This window comes from Saimiri boliviensis, chromosome 2, assembly GCF_048565385.1.
Source record: "Saimiri boliviensis isolate mSaiBol1 chromosome 2, mSaiBol1.pri, whole genome shotgun sequence".
NCBI classification, from domain to species: domain Eukaryota; kingdom Metazoa; phylum Chordata; class Mammalia; order Primates; family Cebidae; genus Saimiri; species Saimiri boliviensis.
Window position 1 is genome coordinate 30,780,644 of NC_133450.1, and position 25,703 is coordinate 30,806,346.

The 25,703-nt window shown below is 49.3% G+C and overlaps 2 protein-coding genes and 1 non-coding gene across 7 annotated transcripts in view; 1 reads left to right on the plus strand and 2 right to left on the minus strand.

Annotated features, from left to right (window-relative positions):
• Positions 1 to 3,433, plus strand: part of ZFYVE1 (zinc finger FYVE-type containing 1) — a 56,660-nt gene extending 53,227 nt beyond the window's left edge. The window contains exon 12 of the mRNA XM_039468857.2: positions 1,758 to 3,433. Within this exon, the coding sequence (XP_039324791.1) occupies positions 1,758 to 1,990 (233 nt within the window). The 3' untranslated portion in view covers positions 1,991 to 3,433. The remainder of the gene's footprint in view (positions 1 to 1,757) is intronic.
• DCAF4 (DDB1 and CUL4 associated factor 4) overlaps positions 1 to 25,703 on the minus strand; it is a 55,279-nt gene that overhangs the window by 1,777 nt on the left and 27,799 nt on the right. For 2 of the 5 annotated variants that reach the window (XM_010335242.3, XM_074393029.1), the window contains 6 exons: positions 22,474 to 22,553; positions 20,812 to 20,913; positions 20,591 to 20,688; positions 19,361 to 19,534; positions 18,282 to 18,396; positions 3,461 to 15,571 (listed from right to left, as the gene is read on the minus strand). In XM_010335242.3, coding sequence (XP_010333544.1) covers positions 15,378 to 15,571; positions 18,282 to 18,396; positions 19,361 to 19,534; positions 20,591 to 20,688; positions 20,812 to 20,913; positions 22,474 to 22,553 — 763 coding nt within the window. In that variant the 3' untranslated portion in view covers positions 3,461 to 15,377. Of the gene's footprint in view, positions 1 to 3,460; positions 15,572 to 18,281; positions 18,397 to 19,360; positions 19,535 to 20,590; positions 20,689 to 20,811; positions 20,914 to 22,473; positions 22,554 to 25,703 lie in introns of those variants that run through there. The other 3 variants (XM_010335243.3, XM_039468859.2, XM_003924500.2) reach the window with 2 other exon arrangements.
• TRNAC-GCA (transfer RNA cysteine (anticodon GCA)) lies at positions 9,019 to 9,090 on the minus strand. Its single transcript has one exon. It is a non-coding gene; the product is annotated as a tRNA-Cys (tRNA).

The following is a 25,703-nucleotide window of genomic DNA, read 5'->3' on the forward strand; positions in this document are numbered from 1 at the left end:
GAAGCTGCCCATCTCTTAAGGCCTAGGATTGCAGACTGGCACCCCTGCTGTCATCTCCTGGAGTCTGCTGCCTAGATTCACGGGAGGGGGCAGGATTGTCAAAGATGGAAAGTGGGTCAAAGAGTCTACACTGCCTTTAATCTGTCACACCAGCCAAACTGTTAGTAGTTTAAGATTTAAAATAGCACCCTAGCTTTGGATGTATTCAGGATGGTGAGGGGGAGAGGGAAGGAAATCACCCAGTGCATGGTGGGCTTAGGCCAGGCTGGCCAGGCCTGGGGTAGTGTGGCATATTGTAGGGGAGTGAGCAAAAGTAGGTAGTGATGAAAATGTTCTGGAGCAGCTTTCCTCACTGTGGCTCACAGAGTAGATGATGTAGGAGTGCTGGATTTGCCCAGGCTTCAATCTGAGGTTGCATCTGTCTTCAGGGATACCTGGGAGAGGCAAGGACTGTCCTTGGCTCAGAAGCAGAGTATAGCCTGCAAGCTGTGCTCACCAAGTGCTCTCATCCTGAGCGCCCACAGATGTAGAATCCTAGGCCAGTGTATCAGGCACGTTCTTTCTTTCTTTTTTTTTTTGAGATGGAGTTTTGCTCTTGTTACCCAGGCTGGAGTGCAATGGCGCTCCATTGCACTTTCTTTCCATTATTTTCTTTCTTTCTTTTTTTTTTTTTTAGATTGAATCTCACTCTATTGCCCAGGCTGGAGTGCAGTGGTACAATAATCTTGGCTCATGGCAACCTCCACCTCCCAGGTTTAAGTGATTCTCATGCCTCAGCCTCCCAAGTAGCTCAGGTTACAGCCATGTGCCACCATGTTCAGCTAATTTTTGTATTTTTAGTAGAGACAGGGTTTCACCATGTTGGCCAGGCTGGTCTCGAACTCCTTACCTCAAGTGATCTGCCTGCCTCATCAAAGTGCTGGGATTACAGGCCTGAGCCACAGTGCCCAGCCTTAGCTAAACTTTCTTAATCCAGCAGTTTATGATTAACCCATTCTCAATAAAATTGGGATTAGAGTGTCTGACTCCAGAGCCCAGACTTCTTTATAGTTCCTCCAGGGATCCTTAACACGGCTGCCCCTTCAGTTTACAAGGAGAGCTTCACAGATGGGAATATCAAGGAGCTGGGTATGGGGGTGCGTGCCTGTAATCCCAGCTGCTTGGGAGGCTCAGGCAGGAGTTGTCCCAGGAATTTGAGACCAGCCTGGGCAACAGAGTGAGACCCTGTTTCAAAAGAAAAAGAAAAGCTGGGCATGGTGGCTCATGCCTAGAATCCCAGCACTTTGGGAAGCCAAGGCAGGTGGATCACTTGAAGCCGGGAATTTGAGACCATCAGCCTGGCCAACATGATGAAACCCTGTCTCTACAAAAATTAGCCAGGTGTGGTGGTGCGTGCCTGTAGTCCCAGCTACTTGGGAGGCTGAAGTGGGAGGACTGCTTGAACCCAGGAGGCAGAGGTCATGGTGAGCTGAAATCATGCTACTATACTCCAACCTGGGGGACAGAGCAAGACTCTCTCCCAAAAAAAAAAAAAAAAAAAGAAAAAGGAAAATCAGTGCTTATGTTCCAGTCTGAAAGACTCTGATCTGGCTGTGAGTGGGTGGTGGAGCCTGGGCATTTGCATTTTTAAAAAGCTCTGTAAGCAGTTCTGTATGCAGTTGGGATTACAAGCCAGTAAGCATCTCAGGATGCCCTCTTGCCAGTTGGACCTCGGGGTATTGGGTTTTGGGTATCCTGACCATTGTCCCTTGCCATAGGTCTGGTAAAGGATGCGGCCAGGCCTGCGTACTGGGTGCCTGACCACGAAATCCTGCACTGCCACAATTGCCGGAAGGAGTTCAGCATCAAGCTGTCCAAGCACCACTGCCGGGCCTGCGGACAGGGCTTCTGTGACGAGTGCTCCCATGACCGCCGGGCCGTCCCTTCTCGTGGCTGGGACCATCCCGTCCGAGTCTGCTTCAATTGCAATAAAAAGCCTGGTGACCTTTAACCCCAGCCCCCTGTCCGAGTCCTTCACAATTCCTTAGGTTCTCAGGGTTAGAAACAGTCTCTCGAGGTAGGCCTTCCTCCCGGTCACCTGCTGTGGTGTGTGTCTTCTCCTCTCCTCATCCCAGGGCCACTTTCCCTCAGCGGGGGTGAGCCTGGCGGCCGGTCCGAAGGCGTGAACCCCTCAGGGCAGGGGACCGAGCAACTCCCAGCAAAGGGGAATGAACCTGATCCGTTGCATTTATTTCAGTTAAAAATAATGAATATATATGTGTATATATCTCTCTCCATATATACATATGAAAGGAAGTCGGGGTGTATCGAGGCTGCTGCTGGCTGCGGAGACGTCCCATGGTCTCCCCAGCACAGGGTGAGGTGGCAGCGGCAGCAGGTCCTCCTCACAGAGCCGAGCCAGGCTCACGGCCACCACGTGGCTGGCGCCTTCCGCTGCTGATCTCGGAGCCTTGGAAGCCTCTCCCGTCCCTGGCTCTTCCCTCCACACCTCTCAGCTGCCTGGGGAGTGAGCCTCCCAGCTCCCTGCTGCCTGAAACGGCCTGAAGGGAATTCTGCCTGGGTCTTCTGGGAGTCAAACCCCCATTCTTGGCTTAAGCCTGTTTGTCAGAGACCACCCAACTTAGCGTGCAGGTCACCGGAGTGGGTGGAGGGTCAGAGGTCGGGTCTTCGGCCCTGAGAAGTGGAAAGGCAGGGGCCGTGCTGTCCCTCGTCCCCCAGGGAAGAGCAAGGAAGGAACTGGGCCTTCCCTGGCAGAGCTTCCTGCCCCGATGCTTCTGTCTCCACTTGGCTTTCACAAAAGGCGGCACCCAGCTCCTCAGTCGAAGCACCCGCCTCCCACCCCCCCCCGTCCCCCTCCAGCCCACCATCCGCTTCTGAGTGTCTCACTAGGATTTTCATTGCTTATTTTAAAGTGTCTTAATTCTTTGTTCCCAGACACACAACCCCTCTAGCTCTCGGAGGGGCGATCATGAGAAACCTTCCAGGGAAACAGAGCACAGAATGGACTGACTGTTAGTTGTTTTTTTAAAGTCTATATAAATATTTCAACAGATCATAAAGAAAAAATTTATCTCTTTGGTCCTCGCAAGAGAATGGAACTGTGGTTTCACCTCAGGAGCCTGGACATCTCTGACTGTCGTGACTGGAAAAAGCCTGTTGTGCTGAAATGCTATCATCGTGGTGGATTTGATCTTCAGTGGCCAAACATGAAGAATGAAGCAGAATTCGTGACTGAACTGCTGGGCGGGTTGGGCTGTAGGGAGGTACATGGGCGGTCATTCCTGGTGCGTGTATCAGTGTGACATGAGCCCTGGAGTGTGTCGTCCCTCTCAGACCTGCTCCTGCTGCCTCCTGGGGCCCAGTGACTGGGCCCTACTCCAGAACTGTGTACCATCAAATTCGCCATCATAAAGGAACCTTCCTGCATCTCGAATGTGCTGGCTTTTTCCTCTCCATCAGTGCCTCTGGCCACCGTCTCTCTCCAGCTGATGGTGGCCTTCAGAGCAGAAGCCAAGTATGGGGCACGTTTCTAGGGTGGTAATATTTTACCTGGAAATACTGCGGTCTATTACTTTGACAAATAAGAACTTCTTAAAAACCATAGCCAGGTACTCCCAAGCCATTGTCCCGTGGAGTGAATGTGAGTGTCCTGACCGCGGCCTACTTCCCTAGCCCTTTGATATATGGCATGGCCCACCCAGATGAGTGTGCTGACTCGGGCCAGGGCTTTGTGGCCATTATGAATATTCTTTTGTTTAGGGAAGGCAGTAGCTGACGGTCACAGAATTCTCTCTAGTGACTAGAGGGCTCCCATGTTCTCACTCATCACTTATCCTGTACTTAGAGCTGTTCCTCAGGCCTTTCTGCAGCTGGGGTCGGAAGAGCCGTGGCCTGGGCTCAGCAGGGCTCAGCAGTAGTGGTTTCACAGTCTGTTCTCCAGGTTTCACTCTGACAGCTATTGGGTCAAGGTCTGTTGAGGAATCCTCTCGTACGGTAGATAAAAAATGGGGTATTACCGCCTGATTTTCAGTCTCTAGGTTTAAAATACATATTCTTGGCTAGGCGTGGTTACTCATACCTGTAATCCCAGCACTTTGGGAGGCCAAGGTGGGCGAATCACTTAAGCCCAGGAATTCGAGACTAGCCTGGGCAATGTGGCGAGCCAACCCCGTCTCTACCGAGAAAACAAAAACACCCCAAAAAGTTGGGTGTGGCAGTGCACATCTGTAGTTCCATTTACTTGGGAGGCCGAGGTAGGAGGATTGCTTGAGCTTGGGAGACACTACTGTACTCCAGCATGGGTGACAGAATGAGACCCTGTCTCAGCAACAAAAACAAACCTATAGGCTGGGCGCAGTGGCTCACGCCTCTAATCCCAGCACTTTGGGAGGCCAAAGCAGGTGGATCATGAGGTCAGGAGTTCAAGACCAGCCTGGCCAAGATAGTGAAACCCAATCTCTACTAAAAATACAAAAATTCGCCAGGCATGGTGGCAGGTGTCTGTAATCCCAGCTACTCAGAGACTGAGGCAGGAGAATTGCTTGAACCCAGGAGGCAGAGGTTGGAGTGAGCCGAGATGACACCACTGCACTCCAGCCTGGGCAACAGTGAGACTTTGTCTCAAAAAACAAAATAAAACAAAACAAAAAACCCAAACCTATTGAACTAATATATATTATACATCTATATTTCAGCTTGATTTTCTTAAACTGAATACTGCATAACCAATCAGCCTCCAAATTAAGAGACAGAACATGGCTGTCCTGCAAGAACTCCTGGTCCCTCCCTGTACCAGGAGTAACCACTATCCTGACATGTAGTAACAGAGTTTAGTCCCCTCTCCTTTTCGGCGATGCCATGTAAAGGCTTTTAATCACTTTCTGGTTTAAAAGACTTGCTCGTAGGTAGAGACAGTGGTTGAACATATCCTTGAGGGCTGTGACTGCAGGTTGCAACTAGGGGCTGAGAATGATGTGGTCTCCTGAGACCCAGTGGGAGCCTTACACATCCCTAGGGTTTAACTGCTGATTTATTTGGGAACTGGAAAAGTAAAGAGAACCAATATTTAGGTGCCTGGTGCTATGCTAGAAGCTTGACATGGTTAATTCTCACAACCACACTGGAAGGTCTGCAGTAGTGTTCTCATCGTACAGCCTATGATGCTGACTTCTAGAGGATCAGAAGCCCAGCATGGCTGGGCACACTCCCAGCTGGCCTGAGTCCCGGCAGGTTCAGACCCTTTCTACCACCATCACACTGTAGGGCTTCTCCCCCTGTTTTCCTTCCCCTTCACAGTTTGTGGATTCTTTTGCATTTCCAGGTAAAGTCAGTATCTTTTTCCTTAAGAGGAAAGTTAAGAACTGGCCAGACGTGGCAGCTCATGCCTGTTTACCCAGCACTTTGGGAGGCCAAGGTGGGGTGGATCATAAGAGCAAGACCATTCTGGCCAACATGGTGAAACCCCATCTCTACTAAAAAAACAAAAAAATTAGCTGGGCGTGCGGTATGCGTGGAAGTTGAGGCAAGATAATTGCTTGAACCCAAGAGGTGGAGGTTGCAGTGAGCCGAGATTGCGCCACTGCACGCCAGCCTGGCGACAGAGCGAGACTGTCTCAGAGTAAAAGAGGAAAGTCAAGAATCAAGGTACCTGCTAGTGGTGTCCGGAAGATTAGCTTTGATCATTTCCATTGGCTCAGAGGTCCTCATGGCCAAGGGCAGTAACACTGTCACTAACAGCAACTTTATCTTTCACTGAAAAGACTCACGGGCTCAAAGATTAAGCAAGTTGATCTAGCCTACAACAGGAGCTAAGCTTCCAGTTTTTAAAAATTTTATGGAGATGGGGTTTTGCCATGTTGCCCACACTGGTCTTGAACCCCTGGGCTCAAGCAATCTGCTGCCTTGGACTCCCAAAGTGCTGGGATTACAGTTACAGGCGTGAGCCACTGCTCCTGGCCAGCTTCCAGTTGTTAAAAAAATTTTGTTGAATGTTAATTTCGCAGCTATATTTGCATTTTCTACTTCAGACATACCATCATTAGGGAGAGACAATGGAACCTACAGTCGTAATCTATAATTCTTATCATCAATAGGATGTTTTAGTTACTGTACAAAATCTGAGCACTTCTAACTCCTCTCTCTCTTTTTTTTTTTTTGTATTTTAATTTTTGTATTTTCAGTAGAGACAGGGTTTCACCATGTTGGCCAGGTTGGTCTTGAATGCCTGACCTCTGGTGATCTGCCCACCTTGGCCTTCCAAAGTGCTGGGATTACAGGCGTGAGCCACCACACCAGCCAGTATTTGTGGGCATTTTTGATAACCAGTGTGTGCCATTGATTATTATCTCTAGAAGGCTGTAAGCAAGCAGACACAGGGCTAGTTAGCAAGGGGTCTATCACAGCTCAGTGCTGCTGTCACAATCACCTGCTCATTCGCTACCTTTCATTGTCACCTGGGGAGTAGGGCAAAATGGAAAACGCTTCAAGGCTAGGCACAGTGGCTCACACCTGTAATCCCAGTGCTTTGGGAGGCCAAAGTGAGTTCTAGACCAACCTGAGCAACATGGCAAAATCCCTTCTCTACATAAAAAGAAACCCCCAATGTCAAAAGCCAGGTGAGGTGGTGCACACCTGTAATCCCAGCTACTCAGGAGGCTGAGGTGGGAGGACTGTTTGAGCCTGGGAGGTCAAGGCTGCAGCTGCAGTGAGCCAAGATCACACCCGCTGTATTCTAGCCTGGGTGACAGAGTGAAACCTTGTCTAAAAAAAGAGAAAAATGCTTAGAGACTGTGACTTATTAATCTTTTTTTTTTTTTTTAAAGACAGGGTTTCACCATGTTGGTCAGGCTGGTCTTGAACTCGCAACCTCAGGTGATCCGCCCGCCTTGGCCTCCAAAGTGCTTGGATTACAGGCATGAGCCACCACGTCCGGCTGACATATTAATCTTTTTTTTTTTTTTGAGATGGAGTTTCGCTCTTGTTACCCAGGCTGGAGTGCAATGGCGCGATCTCGGCTCACCGCAACCTCCGCCTCCTGGGCTCAGGCAATTCTCCTGCCTCAGCCTCCTAAGTAGCTGGGATTACAGGCACGCGCCACAACGCCCAGCTAGTTTTTTTGTATTTTTAGTAGAGACGGGGTTTCACCATGTTGACCAGGATGGTCTCGATCTTTCGACCTCGTGATCCACCCGCCTCGGCCTCCCAAAGTGCTGGGATTACAGGCTTGAGCCACCGCGCCCGGCCGACATATTAATCTTTATGACACCATTGATAACAAGCAAACTGGGCGAAATGCTTTATCAACTTCTTGGCCAAGTTTAACCCCTTTTCAAGCAACCTAGACCACATTTTAGGTGCAGTGACTGTTAACCAAGAACAAGCTGTTGCTCTTTCCCTGCCGCCACCGAGTCGGGGAGGCAGAGGCTCAGGTGTGTTCAAGAATCAGCTTCACCCGTAACCTGCTGCCATGGCCCAGGAAGGCATCACTGCTGGAGGTGTCAAGGACCTTAATGCTGTTTTACAAGGGGTCCTGAAGGCCCGCCCTCATCCACGATAGCTTGGCACATGGAATTCAAGAAGCTGCCAAACCTTAGACAAGCACTGGGCCCATCCTCCTGTGCTGCCCCCAGCTGTGATGAGACTATGTGGCTGGTGAAGGCCTTTGGTGCTGAACACCAGATCACCTTAATTAAGGTTGATGACAAGAAACTAGGGGAAGGGGTGGGCCACTGTAAAACTGACAGAGGGAAAACCCTGTGAAGTGGTTGCAACTGTGTAGCAGTTAAGGACCACGGCAAAGGATGTCATCAGAGTTTCTTTTCTGAGACAGAGTCTCGTTCTGGCGCCAGGCACCAGGCTAGAGTATAGTGGCACGATCTCGGCTCACTGCAAGCTCCACCTCCCAGGTTCAAGCAATTCTTCTGCCTTAGCCTCCTGAGTAGTTGGAACTACAGGTGCGCGCCACCATGCTCAGCTAATTTTTGTATTTTAATAGAGATGGGATTTGACTATCTTGGCCAGATGGTCTCGATCTCTTCACCTTGTGGTCTGCCTGCCTTGGTCTCCCAAAGTGCTGGGATTACAGGCATGAGCCATTGTACCTGGCTGGTTTTTTTTTTTTTTTTTTTTTTTTTTTTTTTTTTTTTTTAAGATGGAATCTCTGTCACCCAGGCTGCAGTACAGTGGCATGATCCCATCTCACTGCAGCCTCTGCTTCCTGGGTTCAAGCAATTCTTCTGCCACAGCCTCCCAAGTAGCTGGGATTACAGGTGCGTACCAACTACACCCGGCGAATTTTTGTATTTTTAGTAGAGACAGGGTTTTGCCATGTGGCTCAGGCTGATCTTGAATTCCTGACCTCAAATGATCCGCCTGCCTCGGCCTCTCAAAATGCTGTGATTACAGGTGTGAACCATCGCACCCGGTCCTTTCATGTTTTAATTTGAGGGAGTTTTGCATGTACTAATTTTTCAAAACCACGTTGAAGGAACATTTTTATCTATACTCCAACACATACCCGATTGCCAAATTGTGTTCACAGCTCTCAGACATAGATTTAGAAGAGACTCTTTTTTTTTTTTTTTTTTTGTATTTTTAGTAGAGATGGGGTTTCACCATGTTGGCCAGGCTGGTCTTGATCTGCTGACCTCATGATCCCCTGCTTTGGCCTCCCAAAGTGCTTGGATTACAGGCATAAGCCACCATGCCTGGCTAGGACTTGGTCTTAAATGAAGACAAAGGAGGTCCTAAAGGGGCTTTTTGTCCTAGTGGTCAGCTGGAATATGGAAGGAACATTAAAAGTTCCTTCATCGCCTGGCGTGGTGGCTCACGCTTGTAATCCAAGCACTTTGGAGGCCAAGGCGGGCGGATCACCTGAGGTTGGGAGTTCAAGACCAGCCTGACCAACATGCTGAAACCCGTCTTAAAAAAAAAAGAAAAGAAAAAAGTTCCTTCATCTTTTCTGGTGACACTGTGACTCACAGCATTTACTTTTAAATAGAAGTGAGAAAACATCTAGGAAGGGGGCACCCGGATTTGAACCGGGGACCTCTTGATCTGCAGTCAAATGCTCTACCCCTGAGCTATACCCCCTTTACCTGTCAGGAGCTCCTTTCTTGTCCACTTATGGTGACTCAGTACAATCAAGTTCCACCCACACTAGAGTTCTGGCACACTGTGTTCTAAAGCCCCACCTTCTTAATTATCTATCATCTGCTTTGGCTTTTCCCCTTAGGCACTAATAAACTGAGAGGAAATACTTGAAAAATGACATCCTGGGCTGGACATGGTGGCTCATGCCTGTAATCCCAGCACTTTGGGAGGTCGAGGTGAGGTCAGGAGTTCGAGACCAGCCTGTCCAATGTGGTGAAACCCCCATCTCCACTAAAAATACAAAAAAATTAGCTGGGCGTGGTGGCAGGCACCTGTAATCCCAGCTACTAGGGAGTGAGGCAGGAAAATTGCTTGAACCCCAGGAAGCGGAGGTTTCAGTAAGCCGAGATCACACCACTGCACTTCATCCTGGGCTGAGACACACACACTGTGGGGGGTGTGTGTGTGTGTCTTTGTGTGTTTTGTAAAGACACGGTTTCCTTATGTTGCCCAGGCTGGTCTCAAGTGATCCACCAGGCTAAGCTCAAGCAATCCTCCCAACTCGGCCTCCCCAAATGCTAGGATTATAGGTGTAAGTACGGAGCTTGGCCTTTGCTCTGTACTTGATGGAAATAACCAGCGCTGACCTGCGGCCCTGCTGATAACTGGGGAAGTGCTTTATTGAGGTTGACTAATGTGGCTCCTTGTTAACCCATTGGCAGAGGGGAACTGAAGCCTCTCCTTTCAAACCCGGCACTCGTTGGTATGGAGTGCAAGGGCGGAGGCCTGAGAAGCCCTTTCTCCTCTCACCTCCTCTCCAGGGGAACAGAAGCTGAGGGTAGAGCTGGCTCCCTCCTCCAATCTCAGGGAGGAAACAGCACCCTTGGAGATACAAATACATTTTTAAAATGTAAGATACCATTGAGAGTTCATCTAAACATCTGTCTTAGAAATTCAGGTTGAGGGCCATGAAGGGAAGAGACGCTGTTAGAAGAGAGAGAAGTGGGTGACCTCGCCAAAGACGGACGTGCTCCAACAGAGGGCTGGGGTGTTCCAGCGGCAGCTGAACCTCCCATTGAACCCACTGACCAGTTTCAGACCAGCACTGTAGTGGTCATGCCCAGTCACCTGCTGGAGAGAATGCCCTTGGGGGCAAGGAGAGAGAGGCCTGGGCCTGTATTCAGCCCACTTCTTGGCCTCCCCACTACCCCGGGTGTGGTATGGGATGCCAACCCGGTGTAGTCACTGCATTCCCCATGCCCACATCAGAACATGCAATCCTCAAATGGCCTGAGCTTCTGGGCTGAAAAGCCAAGGGCTGATGAGGCTGAGGGACAGAAGGCTTCCTAGAAATAAAACTCAGCACCAGGAATAATTGCAGGAAGACTGTGAATGGTTTGTGCTGGGACAGGAGAGACCAGAAATTCTGGGCTTGGCAGAGCTTGCTTTTCTCCCACGAGAAATGAGAAAAATCTCACCCTTGCCTCTGAGCCATGTGGAAAAAATGGATGAGATCAAGATCAACTGGGCCAAATGGTACAAAGGACCATGTGACTAGAAGAGCAGCCCAGGATGGTGGAGTTGGGCTGGGAGGAGGGTTTATCCTAATAGAAAAATCTCTCACCTCTTCCCCATTGTTGTTAACCTGGGCCTGGAAAAAGTGCAGGATGCAGCCGTGAGGAGAGCAGGGGCTTCAGAGTTGGGAAGAACAGAATCTTTTTTTTTTTTTTTTTTTTTTTGAGATGGAGCTTTGCTTTGTCGCCCAGGTTGGAATGTGCAGTGGTACGATCTCAGCTCACTGCAATCTCCACCTCCCAGGTTCAAGTGATCCTCCTGCCTCGGCTTCTTGTGTAGTTGAGATTACAGGCGCCTGCCACCACACCTGGCTAATTTTTGTATTTTTAGTAAAGTCGGGGTTTCGCCATGTTGGCCAGGTTGGTCTCCAACTCCTGACCTCTGGTGATCTGCCCACCTCAGCCTTCCCAAGTGTTGGCTGATTACAGGCGTGAGCCACCACACCCAACTGGGAAGAGCAGAATCTTCATTCCGGCTCAGCCCTTCTTGCCAAATCACCTTTTTTTTTTTTTTGAGACGGAGTTTCATTCTTGTTACCCAGGCTGGAGTGCAATGGCGCGATCTCGGCTCACCGCAACCTCCGCCTCCCGGGTTCTAGCAATTCTCCTGCCTCAGCCTCCTGAGTAGCTGGGATTACAGGCACGTGCCACCATGCCCAGCTAATTTTTTGTATTTTTTAGTAGAGACGGGGTTTCATCATGTTGACCAGGATGGTCTTGATCTCTCGACCTCATGATCCACCTGCCTCGGCCTCCCTAAGTGCTGGGATTACAGGCTTGAGCCACCGCGCCCGGCCCCTTGCCAAATCACTCTTTTTTTTTTTTTTTTTGAGACGGAGTTTCGCTCGTTACCCAGGCTGGAGTGCAATGGCGTGATCTCGGCTCACTGCAACCTCCGCCTCCTGGGTTCAGGCAATTCTCCTGCCTCAGCCTCCTGAGTAGCTGGGATTATAGGCACACGCCACCATGCCTAGCTAACTTTTTGTATTTTTAGTAGAGACGGGGTTTCACCATGTTGACCACGTTGGTCTCGATCTCTCGACCTTGTGATCCACCCACCTCGGCCTCCCAAAGTGCTGGGATTACAGGCTTGAGCCACCGCGCCCGGCCCCGCCAAATCACTTTAACTCCAGAAACTTGTTTCCCCAGCTGTGCCATGGGGTTAGTGTGAGGGTAAAAAGTGCCTAACAAATGGCTCATATCTGTAATGCCAGCACTTCGACGAGAGGCCGAGGCCAGATCACTTGAGCCTAGAAGTTCAAGACCACCTTGGGCAACATAGGGAAACCCTATCTCTACAAAAAACAAACAATTAACTGAGTGTGGTGGTGTACACCTGTTGGCCCAACTGCTCGGGAGGCTGCGGTGGGAGGATTGCTCAAGCCCAGGAGGTCAAGACTGCAGTGAGTAGTAACTGCTACTTCAATTCATGCAATCCAGGCTGGGGAACAGAGTGAGATAGTGTCTCAAAAAAGAGCGGTTGGGGGGGGTGGGGGCTGACATACAGTAGGTGCTTATTAACTAGTATTAGGGAGCACCGTGGCACCATCTGCTTGTCTGTGTGAAGGAAAGCTGGAAGGATGTGGTCCCTTGGCATCTTCCCCTCAGCCAAGCTTCATTATGGCCCAAGAACCATGATGAGGCTGGAAATGGAGGCAGCACTTGCCTGTCTCTGCCCAATTTCTCCTGTCAAGGTATCTGTCATCTTTGGATGTAATCTACTATCTAGCCATCCCTTCCTGTACCGCCATGATCCTGAAAGTGGGGAAGGGAATACAGAAGACTTGTTAGCCACAATGCTGAGGGGGGCACAGTGCAATCTGCCCTGGGGTTTGCTGGGGGGAGAGGGAAGAGGTCAGACCCTTAGGTAACTGGGGCAGATAGGTTAAATATGTTTAAGAACTGGGCCAGGCATTGTGGCTCAGCCCTGTAATCACAGCACTTTTGGAGACTGAGGCAGGCAGATCACCTGAGGTCGGGAGCTCGAGACCAGTCTGACCAACATGGAGAAACCCCATCTCTACTAAAAATACAAAAAAGGCCAGGCGCAGTGGCTCAAATCTGTAATCCCAGCACTTTGGGAGGCTGAGGTGGGCGGATCACTAGGTCAAGAGATGGAGACCATCCTGGCCAATATAGTGAAACCCTGTCTCTACTAAAAATGCAAAAATTAGCTGGGCGTGGCAGTGCACACTTGTAGTCCCAGCTACTCAGGAGCCTGAGGCAGAAGAATCACTTGAACCAGGAGGTGGAGGTTGCAGTGAGCCGAGATTATGCCATTACACTCCAGCCTGGGTAACAAGAGAGAAATTCCGTCTCAAAACAAAACAAAATAAGCGAAACAAATTTAAAAAGCCTACTGGCCCTCAGGGAGGGGCAGTCGAGCTTAGCAGCTGAAGGCTCTGTCTCTGCCTCCAGACAGGCTGGGTTCTAACTCCAGCTCAACCATTAATGGGCTTTGAGACCTTGGGCCAATTACACAGCTTTTCTGGGCCTCAGTTTCCGCATTAGTCAAAGGAGTGTTGCTGTGAGTTTTGTTTTTTGAGACAGGGTCTCACTCTACTCCCAGGCTGGAGTGCAATGTTGCCATCTTGGCTCACTGAAACCTCCACCTCCTGGGTTCAAGCGATTCTCCTGCCTCAGCCTCAAGAATAGCTGGGATTACAGGCATGTGCCACCATGCCCCACTTTTTATATTTTTAGTAGAGACAGGGTTTCACATTTTGGCCAAGCTGCATTTTGAGCTGTGATCGTGCCACTGCACTTGCAGCCAGGGTGACAGAGTGGGACTCTGTCTCAAAAAAGAAAATTAAAACGCTTTTCAAAATGTGTACACTATATTATTTTCAGGCTTTTCAACACTCAGGTTCTTCCTTTTCCCCTCCCCAGACTCTGGTTCCTTCTGTCGTAAAATTACATGCGTCGATGCTGGGTGTGGTGGCTCATGCCTGTAGTCCCAGCTACTCAAGAGGCTGAAGTGGGAGGATTGCTTGAACACGGAAGGTGGAGGTTGCAGTAAGCCAAAATCATGCCACTGCACTTCAGCCAGGGTGATAGAACAAGACTCTGTCTCAAAAAAAAAAAAAAAAAAAAAAAAAAATTACTGGATGTGGTGGCTCAAGCTTATAGTCTCAGCACTTTGGGAGGCTGAGGAGGGTAGATCACCTGAAGTGGGGAGTTGGAGACTAGTCTGACCAACATGGAGAAACCCTGTTTCTACTAAAAATACAAAAAAAAATAGCCAGGTCCAGCTACCAGGGAGACTGAGGCAGAAGACTCGGTTGAACCTGGGAGGTGGAGGTTGTAGTGAGTGGAGATTACATCACTGCACACCAACCTGCGCAACAAGAGCAAAACTGTCTCAAAAAAAAAAAAAAAAAAATTGGTTCTCTATAGAATACATTGTATTAGTCAGGGTACTGGCAGGAAACGGATGGAACATTCAAGTGGGTAACTGAGTCTGCCTAGTGAGGCATCCTGGGGCTGGCAACAGTGAGGTGTGAGGACCAGCTGTACGTCTGAAGGGACACATGGAGAGCAGTTGCTGGAACCCAGCTCTGAGTGCTTTCCAGTAGAAGTGGTGGTCTTTGGTTACAGCTCCCCACAGACCAGCCAGAAGGGAGCTGGGAACTAATGATCCCCTCCCTCTCCTCCTGCCCTGTGTGTTCCTGCTGCTTCCCACTGGCTGAACCTACCTGGCTGCTGGGAGCCAGGGAACCCTGACTGAGTCCAGAGCAGGGTAGAGATGGAGAGATGATGAGGTCAGAGTGGGTCTGGAGGGGCCCAGGGAAGCTCTCCAGCGAGACTATGAAAGCTGGTTCCAGCAGCCCAGGCTTCATGATCTGCTAAGTCATTAACAGAAGCACATGCCACAGCATGATTCTTTTCTTGGTTTATTGCTTAGTAGAGAAACAGGCGTTTTAACACTGAAGAAACATCTCACAAACTGTTGCTCCTAGATTACAAAGTCAAAGCCAATTTTCTTTGACGCTGGGCTTTTGAACCTGACGTTCAAGTCACCGTAATAGAAACCAGAGCTGCTACACCTTACATTCTGGAAGGTACCTCAACAAAGGCATGCTAAAGACTGTTTAAAACTTCCAGCATGTAAGAAGATCCGACTTTCCTTCCCACACCTTTGGATAATCCCAAGAGAATCCCAGTCATCTGCTGTTGAGTTTGAGAAGGCCAAGTTCAAGGATTCCAAACTCCAGCCTTCAATATTTCTGCAAAGACTCAGAGAAGTAACCTCCCCCTTCTCTCCTGCTGGCTTCCCCAAGTACAGATGCAGGTCTTCCTGGGACCAGGCACCGGCAAGTCAAAGCATCTCACCGGTCTCATCCCTGGGCTTCTCCAAAGGGCTTTTGGTGGAAGAAGCTTTAATTTCAGTTTTGGTCAATCTTCTGTCCTTAGAAAAGTCTTTTTTGTTAAGAAAAGGCAGGGAGGGTTAACTAAGTTCTAAGAATTCAACAAGAAAAGGAAATAGGTTCCTTTTATGAAAAGGACTTCCAGGCTCTCTGAGCCAGTAATTGAACTGAAATCACTTTCCTGAGTGTCTCCACATGGAATATTCAGCACTTTTCTCCTAGCAGCCAGAGGATGGGCTCTGTGTACACTGAGTGCCACTTAAAATGCTCTCATTAGATGCAGTAAAAAGCTACTCTTGACTCCCGTAGGTCAAACTCACATGCCTCTGGGCCGCGCGCTGCAGCATTAGCTGTAGGAATAACAGTAAAGGTCCTGCCCGACGGCCATGAGCAGCCCTGGCGTGCCCCGGGAGCCCCCCAGCCGCGATGAGAAGGCTACACTGGGAATGTCAGCCTTGGAGGCAGGGTATGGGGAGGGTATGGTTCTGAGTAGGTGGGCATCATGGAGGCTCCAGATTCTCGTGTAGCAGTCCTGGCCCACTAGGAAAGAGGGAAGACACATGGCAGGCTAGTGAGAGAATGCAAAGGAAACTTACCTACATGTGGACATTAGCTTCTCAAGATTCCTCAGGGCTGTGATTTCAGGTGAGCCATAACACAAGCTCATTAATGGACAGTATTTCTACAGATAATGTAAGTCGCCCTGCTGGGCTAGAACAATGACAAGATGTCCTGGTTGGCTGTGTGATGCCATGAGTGGCTCAGAGGTATCCTGGCTAATGGCTGGGGATTCTGCTGCTCTTTTTTTTTCTGAGACACAGTCTCGCTCTGTGGTCCATGCTGGAGTGCAGTGACGCGATCTCAGCTCACTACAACCTCTGCCTCCCAGGTTCAAGTGATTCTCCTGCCTCAGCCTCCCAAGTAGCTGGGATTATAGGCGTGAGCCACCACGCCCAGCTAACTTTTTTATTTTTAGTAGAGACGGGGTCTCACCATGTTGGTCAGGCTGGTCTCGAACTCCCGACCTCGTGAACCACCTGCCTCAGCCTCCCAAAGTGCTGTGATTACAGACGTGAGCCACCATGCCTGGCCAATTCTGCTGCTCTTGATGTCAAGGAATGTTCAAGTGTGGGTGCAGCCCACCTGTTCCAGGTGACATGCAACTGATTTCCCCCATTTTTTAGACACAAGGTCTTGCTCTGTCGCCCAGGCTGGAATGTAGTGGTGCGATCAGGGCTTACGGCAGCCGTGAACTCCTGGGCCCAAGCCATCCTTCTGCCTCAGCCTCCTGAGTTCACTGTGACTACAAGTGTGTGCCACCATGCCTGGCAAATGTTTTTTTTTTTTTGAGATGGGGTCTTGCTATGTTGCCCCAGCTGGTCTTAAACACCTGGCCTCAAGCCCCCTAAGTGCTGGAATTACAGTTAACATGCCTGGCCTGATTTCCTTTCCATGATACAGTAACAAGCCCTGTCAAATTCACTATGTCCTGGAGATGACTAGGTTAACAATTCTTCCGAGAGCTCTTTCTGCTTTAATGGTTCAGTTCCTAAGACCGGTTTAAGTCTTCAGGGCTCCAGTTCCGAGAACTGTGACACACAACACCATGGGTTACGGTAGCCCAGAAACATGATACACACTACTGGAGACCTTCAGCAGGAGAAGAGGACAGGCCTTGGGCAGTCATGGATTTCACATTTGTGATTTTGACCACTTGTGTGACTCTAAGACCGGAAATGCTACCTTGGGTGAAGCTGAATCCCGGCTGTAGTTTATTATTGCAGCCGGCAACTACCTGAATCTGCTTCTCAGCAAGGCTGAGCTCTCTTTATCATCCAGCTCACAGAAGCTCTTTTGTGGTCAAAATGGGTGAAAAATCGACTTAAAAAGGAAGCAAAGTGCTGGTGTGATGAGAATAATAACTAAGTCTAAGAAAGTTCTCATAAAGTGATGCCTCCTAGCCACAAAAATGTTCCATGGGGATAAGCCCTTTCTAAATGAACACCAGTAAAGGTGACGATTCACAAAGACTGAGAACATAGTCTGCAGTCAGGGGCCCTGTTTCAATGTGAAACCCTGAGCTTGCACACTGTCTGATTATGCTACAGCCAGTATCATATGTAATCAACTGGTAACTCTTTTCCAGGAGCTTAGCGGCTGGATAGCTGCTCCTAATCTACAGATCATGGAGCCACAGAGATGCTGGTAAAGGGACCAAGAATTCTTTCTCGCTCTGTCACCAGGCTGGACTGCAGTGGCACGTTCTCGGCTCACTGCAACCTCTGATTCCCTGGTTCAAGCGATTCTCCTGCCTCAGCCTCCCGAGTAGCTGGGATTACAGGCACGTGCCATCATGCCCAGCTAACTTCTGTATTTTTAGTAGAAATAAGGTTTCACCGGGCCGGGCGCGGTGGCTCAAGCCTGTAATCCCAGCACTTTGGGAGGCCGAGGCGGGTGGATCATGAGGCCAAGAGATCGAGACCATCTGGGTCAACATGGTGAAACCCCGTCTCTACTAAAAAATACAAGAAATTAGCTGGGCATGGTGGCACGTGCCTGTAATCCCAGCTACTCAGGAGGCTGAGGCAGGAGAATTGCCTGAGCCCAGGAGGCGGAGGTTGCGGTGAGCCGAGATCGCGCCATTGCACTCCAGCCTGGGTAACAAGAGCGAAACTCTGTCTCAAAAAAAAAAAAGGAAAAAAAAAAAAAAAAAAAAAAAGAAATAAGGTTTCACCATGTTGGCCAGGATGGTCTCGATCTCCTGACCTTGTGATCCGCCCACCTCGGCCTCCCAATGTGCTGGGATTACAGGTGTAAGCCACCATGCCTGGCCAGGGCCAAGAATCTTTATAATGACCATAACTTCTCAGTATCCTCTGGTGGATATGTGAGTAGAGAGCAGGGAGCCAAGTTTCTGGATAAGATAATAGATGGTGGGATACTGCTGGTCTGATGAAATCGACTTGAACTCCAAACCCAGGCTCCCCAGCACCTCTCCTGCCTGTTTCTGAAGTGATGTTTACCCACTGACATGGGATGAGGCTGTCCACCTGGTGGACATTTATTTATATTGCTGATTACTAATATATCCAATTCTACTTCCCTCCTAGTCTCCACACCAAACTGTCCACACTCCCCTTGATTCAGTTCTGTTTTGGGGTAACTTTTCCCTCTGGTGCCTAAGTTGCTGGGATCATCCCTAAGAGACACTATTTGATGGGATCGAACTTCCCCTTCCTTCCTCAAGTACCTGCCATCAGGATTCCTTCTTCCTCATGCACATGCAGGGGCAGGTGGGCGTACTCGTTCACGTGGCCTTCATACTGCCTTATGCACCTAGTGGTCCTCAGGTCCCACAGCTTGATCTGTGGAAAGATGCACGAGGGGCCGTCACAGAGGGGCCAGGAGGACCCATCAGTGGACCCCAAGTGTGAAGCCAGGAGGGCAAGGTGGTCTCCAGTGGCTTGTGCAGGTCATGAAGATCTCCATCTCGAATTCCTGAGCCTTGAAGTCCATCAAAAGCATGTAACCAGGCTGGGCACAGTGGCTCACACCTGTAATCCCAACACTGGGAGGCTGAGGTGGGTAGATCACCTGAGGTAGGGAGTTTGAGACCAATCTGGAGAAACCCCACCTCTACTAAAAATATAAAATTGCTGGGTGCAGTGGCTCACACCTGTAATCCCAGTACTTTGGGAGGTCAAGGCGGGCAGATCACAAGGTCAAGAGATGGTGACCAGCCTGCCAACATGGTGAAACCCCCATCTCCACTAAAAATACAAAAATTAGCTGGGTGTGGTGGTGTGCACCTGTAGTCCCAGCTACTTGGGAGGCTGAGGCAGGAGAATTGCTTGAACCTGGGAGGGAGAGGTTGCAGTGAGCTGAGATCGCACCACTGCACTCCAGCCTGGTGCCTGGTGACAGAGTGAGACTCTGTCTCAAAAAAATAAAAATAAATAAATAAATAAATAAATAAAAATATAAAATTAGCCAGGCGTGGTGGCATACACCTGTAATCCCAGCTATTAGGGAGGCGAATCGCTTGAACTCAGGAGGCGGAGGTTGCAGTGAGCTGAGATTACGTCACTGCACTGCAGCCTGAGCAAGAAGAGTGAAACTGTCTCCAAAAAAAAAAAAAAAAAGGCATGTAACCAGAGACTCCTTTTCACTTTTGTCTAGTCCAGATTAGGCTCACATGGGCAACAAAGCAGTCCCCATGCAGGGCTTACAAATCCCTGGGTCTTCAGCTACCTTCCCCTGCCTGGGGTCTTAATATGAGGACCTCTTCAGCAGAGCCCCTTCACCTGGCAGGGCTCCATGTTCCCCTACCTTTCCAGCCATGTCTGACGCCATCAGGCACTGCTCGTCTTGCAGAATCCGCACAGAGGTCACTGCTGAGTCATGAAACAGGCGGGTGGCCTTCCACCCCTTGCCTTGATTTCCACAACGCAGATCAATGGCAAAGATCTCCCCAGAGCGGCAGCCATTAAACAGCAGAGGAGCCTGTAGAAAGAGGGAGTGCTTGGTATGAGGCCACCACGACCTCCCTTGGAGGCTGCGCAGGGCAGGTCCTCCCGATACAACCCCTCTTCCAGCCCCTGGGTCAGATAGCGTGATTAGACACAGGCTGGTCAGGGTTTGGGTCTCAATGGAATTGGAAGGGAAGATGATTCCTTGTTAGTGGGTAGAAGAATCAGATCCCACGTGTCCTCCTCATGGGTAGCATAGAGATCCTAGGAGCTGCCCCCTGCACTGTCCCCTTTGGCCTTTCTCTCTCAAGTCCCAGTCAGAGATGGCATCCCTGTCTCCCCCAAAAGTAGGTTAGCAGATTCCTTCACTTTTAAGGAAAGATGGCATTTTCTAGAGGAAAGTCTTTAAATTATAGTAATAACCAGAATTCTGATTTTTTTTTTTTTTTTCTGATACCGAGTCTTGCTCTGTCACCCAGGCTGGAGTGCAGTGGCGTGATCTCAGCTCACTGCAACCTCCACCTCCTGGGTTCAAGCAATTCTCCTGTCTCAGCCTCCTGAGTAGCTGGGATTACAAGTGCCTGCCACTGTGCCCAGCTAATTTTTATATTTTTAGTAGAGAGAGGGGGTTTCACCATGTTTGCCAGGCTGGTCTCAAACTCCTGACCTCGTAATCCACCCACCTTGGCCTCCCAATGTGCTGGGATTATAGGCGTGAGCCACTGTGCCTGGCCTGATTTTTAAAATTGATAAAATATATAACTTGAGAGCCGTGTATTAATTAGTATTTAGGGTATACATTTTAGAAACGGTTTGTCCTGGTGGGTAAATCCAAGTACCCAAAAACTGCTCACAATTCTTTTCCACGAGAGGTTGTTTAGAGTGCCTCAGGCCAGACTTTCTGGATCAGACAACTTTTACTCGGCTCAGACACACTTACAGAGGAACCCACTGATCCTTTCTGATGCTCTTTTTCCCTGTCAAGGAGGACCAGATGGCACAGAGAGGAGTCCAATTTCCACCTGGGGCAAATCCGCCACATTTCCACCTGGGGCAAACTTTATATTCTGCCTGTCCCAATCCAACCAACCATGAGAGCAAACTGCTGGGCCAAGACATCACTGCTGGTTCCAAAGGACTGCCGGTGTCCCGTCACCACGTTGGTCAACAGGACCCGCCGAGACAAGCCTGGTGGAGACAGAGATAGGCTGGTGAGATTGTGTCACACACAGTCTAGGGAGAGCAACAGCTACATGGGGTTTTGAAGTCTGTTAAATTCTCTTCTCTGGGCACCTGGGGAGCCAGGCTCACCTGTACTGAAGCAGTTATTTGCTTGGATATTCAGGGACCAGGCACAGGACCAGGCACCAGGGATCCGGAAACTGCAGAGCATGCCAGGCCGGTCTATTCCTGCTGAGAGATTGGAGAATGTAAGGTGGGCCTACCCTTTAGGCGGGCCAGGGACCACCGGGTTCGCAAAACATCCAAATATGCCATCGCTGCTCAGAGGGTCTATCCCTTTGGCCCCATTCTGGGTTTTGTGGTTGCAAGAGAAGGAGACTCAGCTGGGATGCCCGGCTTGTAAGCGGTCATTCTGAAAATGAATGTATGTGACATTCTCAGTAGTTGTGTTCGCAGTACTAACACTACTGATAATCCAGGAGGTAGTAGGCTGCCGCAGGTTAGGTGGTTCCAATCCTCCATTACCTATCAGCTATGTGATCTCAAGCAAAGTGTGTGTGTGTGCGTCTGTGTGCATGTGTATATGTATGTATACATACACATTTTTTTTTTTTTCAGGGTTTTGTTCTTTTGCCCAGACTGGAGTGCAGTGGCGTGATCATGGCTCAATGCATCCTCATCCTCCCAGGATCAAGCAATCCTCCCATCTTAGCCTCCCAAAGTAGCTGGGACCACAGGTGTGAGCCACCACACGACTACTTATGTTTTTTGTAGAGACTGGAGTCTTGCTATGTTGCTCAGACTGGTCTTGAACTTCTGGGTTCAAGCAATTTTCTTGGTCTCCCAAAGTGTTGGGATTATAGGCATGAGCCGCCGTGCTTCGTCAAAATATTTAAAATAAACTTTTACATTGATAGAATGTACAGATTGTAAGGACAGAGTTCACGTCATTACAAACTATAGCCATGTAACCACCACCCAGGTTAAGAAATAAAACAATCCAGTATTCTAGAGGCCTCCCTCGTGTCCTTTCCCAATTACTACCTCCCCAAAGGGTACTGCAAACCTGACTTCTGACACTAAAAGTTAGTTTTGTAAGGCAAATTCTGAAGCTCTCTGTCTCAGTTTCCTTGTCTGTAAAATGGTGGTAAGACACACTCCTGCCTCATAAGCTTGCTGTGCAGTGAAACACCAGGCACTGGGCTGAGTGTGTGTGACCTCGTTTCTCTCTCCAAGGATGCAGGCTGGGAAGGCCTTGTCCACTTCAGACAGGTTCAACATTCCATTCAAGTTGGCAAGGGGTGGAGCTGGGATCCGTGCCAGGTCTGCCTGAAGCCCACAATCTTAAGAGGCCCCTCACCCTTGTGTTATTGATCCTAATTTTCTGATAGACTGAAAATGTAATCTATCCAGAATGCTGTCAGGAAGGAGGCATCCAATTGCCTTAATACAGGCCGAATGTGAAGCATCCCTGATAGTACCTGTCATGCAGGAGCTCCAGAGGTGTTTTCTGAAAGATGTGCACAGGCATCCAAATCGGTGTTCTGAGCTCACCTTGGTTTACATACGCGTTAAGTCTACCCTGGCTGCTGAAATGACTGAAATGGCCCAAAATGGGTAAAACGGGGTAGATGGTGTAAAAAAGCACTTGCTTCTGGTACTCACCCTGGGACAGGCTCAGGGAATCCTCCCACAGTGTCTCTGCAGTGGCCCCACCCTCCTCTCTAAACATCCCCACACAGCTCTCGGGAGGCAGAGGACAGGTTTTTTCAAAGGAAGAGAACCCTGTACCTGGGTGACTATTGACAAACAGTGATGCTGGGAGCAGGGTGGCACAGCCTGGAGTCTCTGCGAGTCCCATGAGGCACAGCCTGGAAAAAGCTGTTAAGGACGGTCAAGCACAAGCCTCCCTCTGGGAGGAAGCATGGACATTTACCCTTCGGAAGGTTATACAGCACAAAGCAGGACAGAGAGTAACCCCCAACGTCCAGATGGAATATGCGTTCACACTGTCCACATTTAGCTTCAGAATTTTTTTTTTTTCTTTGAGACGGAGTTTCGCTCTTGTTACCCAGGCTGGAGTGCAATGGCACGATCTCGGCTCACCGCAACCTCCGCCTCCTGGGTTCAGGCAATTCTCCTGCCTCAGCCTCCTGAGTAGCTGGGATTATAGGCACGTGCCACCATGCCCAGCTAATTTTTTGTATTTTTAGTAGAGACGGGGTTTCACCATGTCGACCAGGATGGTCTCGATCTCTTGACCTCGTGATCCCCCTGCCTCGGCCTCCCAAAGTGCTGGGATTACCGGCTTGAGCCACCGCGCCCGGCCTAGCTTCAGAATTTTTTTAAAGGGCAAAAAAAATCAGATACAGTTAAAAGCTGGGTGTGGCGGCTCCTGCCTATGTAATCCCAGCACTTTGGGAAGCTGAGGCGGGAGGATCACTTGAGCCCAGGAGTTCGACACCAGCCTGGGAAACATGGCAAAACCCTGTCTTTACAAAAAATACAAAAACTAGCTGGGCGTTGCGGTGTGCGCCCGAAGTGCCAGCTACTTGGGAGGCTGAGGTGGGAGGATTGCTTGAGCCTTAGAAGTTGAGGCTTTGGGGAGCTGTGATCATGTGACTGCATTCCAGCCTGAGTGACACAGTAAGACCATGTCTCAAAAATAAAATACAACAAAAAAATCAAAAAGCCCTCTCTGATCTCTCCCTAGGCCAATTCTCCTTTCTCCTCTGCCCAGACAGAACTTTTCTTCTCAAATTGGTATAAGTTCTTCTAAGCCATTCTGTATTTTCACGACATAATTTGTCAATAAACAATATAAAGCAGCATTCATTAAAAAAACCCAAAAACCAGAAATGCATTATACAGAATAACTCACTACCAGCCCTTAAAATTTTTGCTTATCTGAACGGATACAAGGTGACACCTCACGGCTTTAATTTGCATTTCCCTGACTACATGTGGGTGTCTCTGTTCACATGATCGTAGTCATTGGCTTTCCCTCTCTGAACTGCCCCCTTATACCCTTGCCTACGTGTGTGTCTTCTGACTGATGTGGTTCCTCACCTTTCCCTCTGATAGCCAAACTTCTCTCCAGAGGAGCCGATATTCATTCTTACTCCCTCGTCTTTCCTCCACTGAAATCCAGGCCTGACCCTCACCTTCCCAGAGGAATGTTCTTCAATGAGCTCCTAGTTTCTAAATCTGATGGAAATGTTCCAGTTCTGCCCTATGGCCATGTAGCCCGATTTCTACTACACACTGCTTAGCCTCAACCCACCCCTCTCTGGGTTGTCCTGGACCTTCTCCTATCACAGGATGCCCATGCTAGAACCTGCGCCTGCCCCTCGGTGCCCGCCCCTCCGCTCCTGCTGTCTCAGTTCACACTCTCACCGCTGCCCTTAGCCTTGCAGCAGCTTCTGTCTGAGGACTTGCTTTCGCCTGTCTAGCCCCCAAAAATGTCACCAAAGGAATCATTTTCAAAAATGGCTCCACAATCCCAACCCCCTGGGATATCCCAGAGCCCTGAGTAAAATTCAGTCTTGAAAGGACCTCCTCCCTAGCCAGAGACATCGTGAGTATCAAACTGCTGCCAAACATAGTAAGCTTTCTCCCAACTCTTCCTTCGATTAGGGGTCCCTGGCCTCTTCCTGTCCTCGTGGGTCTCACTCCAGGAAGGCTGCTACAGTCCCTCCTGCACACGGCTCTCCTCCCGAACTGATGACCTGTGGAGCTGCCCGTTTCTAGCTCCTTGTGACTGCATATGCTCGACAGGTGTTGGCTGAATGATCACACACATTCCCCACTGGAAAATGTAAACATCTAAAAATCAATCAGGTAACTTAAAAAATCTTTTTAAGAATTTTATTTGTATCTATATTTTTGAAATGGGGTCTTGCTCTGTCACTGACGTTGGAGTGCAGTGGTGCAATCTTGGCTCACTGCAACTTCCGCCTCAGCCTCCCCAGTAGCTGTGATCACAGGAATGCACTACCACATCCAGCTACTTTTTGTATTTTTAGTAGTGCTGGGGTTTCACCATGTTGGCCAGGCTGGTCTTGAACTCCTGACTTCAAGTGATCCGCCTCGGCCTCCCAAAGTGCTGGGATTATGGGAATGAGCCACCATGCTCAGTCATTTTTCTCTTTTTTCTTTTTGAGATGGGGTTTCACCATGTTGGTCAGACTGGTCTCGAACTCCTGACCTCAGGTAATCCACCCGCCTTGGCTTCCCAAAGTGCTGGGATTACAGGTGTGAGCCACCACGCCCTCTCTCTCTCTTTTTTAAGAGACATAGTCTCTCTCTTTTGCCCAGGCTAGAGTGCAGTAGTGTGATCACAGCTCACTGCAGTTTTGAACTCTGGGGCTCAAGTGATCTCCTCCTTCAGCCTCCTGAGTACCTGGAACTATAGGCATGTACCACAATGCCCAGCTAATTGAAAAAAAAATTTTTTTGGTAGAGAGGAGGTCTTGCTGTATTGCCCAGGCTGGGTCAATTCTTGGCCTCAAGCAATCCCCCAACTTTGGCCTCCCAAAGTGCTGAGATTACAGGTGTGAGCCACTGTGCCTGGCCAGCTAACATTCTTGACCATCTGAATATGTGATATGTATGTGACATACCGTTTTGGGTGTTAAGCTCCAAGTTAAGTTATCTCCAGGACAGAGAGGCTGCTGAAACTGTAAATAAGAACACTGTCACCAAATCAACTTATTTTCCTTCTGGGACTGGAGGGCAAGCAGTGAAGAAAGTGGGATGTGCACTTTAGTTACTGTTGCTGAATTCCAGCTTGCTTATACACAAACTTATGGGGCCAGGCTAAGATTCAATCCTTTGACAGGCTGCAGGGTAACTAAGGGCCCAGTAAGTGTAGAAAGAATTCCATCTAACTTCCCACCACTCTTGCAGGGAAAATGCAGAGTGCGGGTCTGAACAGGATATCATTTCTCTAAAGGGAAAAAGTTCTCTGAACTTCTGAAGCAGCACAAAAAGCCTTTAGCACAGGCCAAACATGGTGGCTC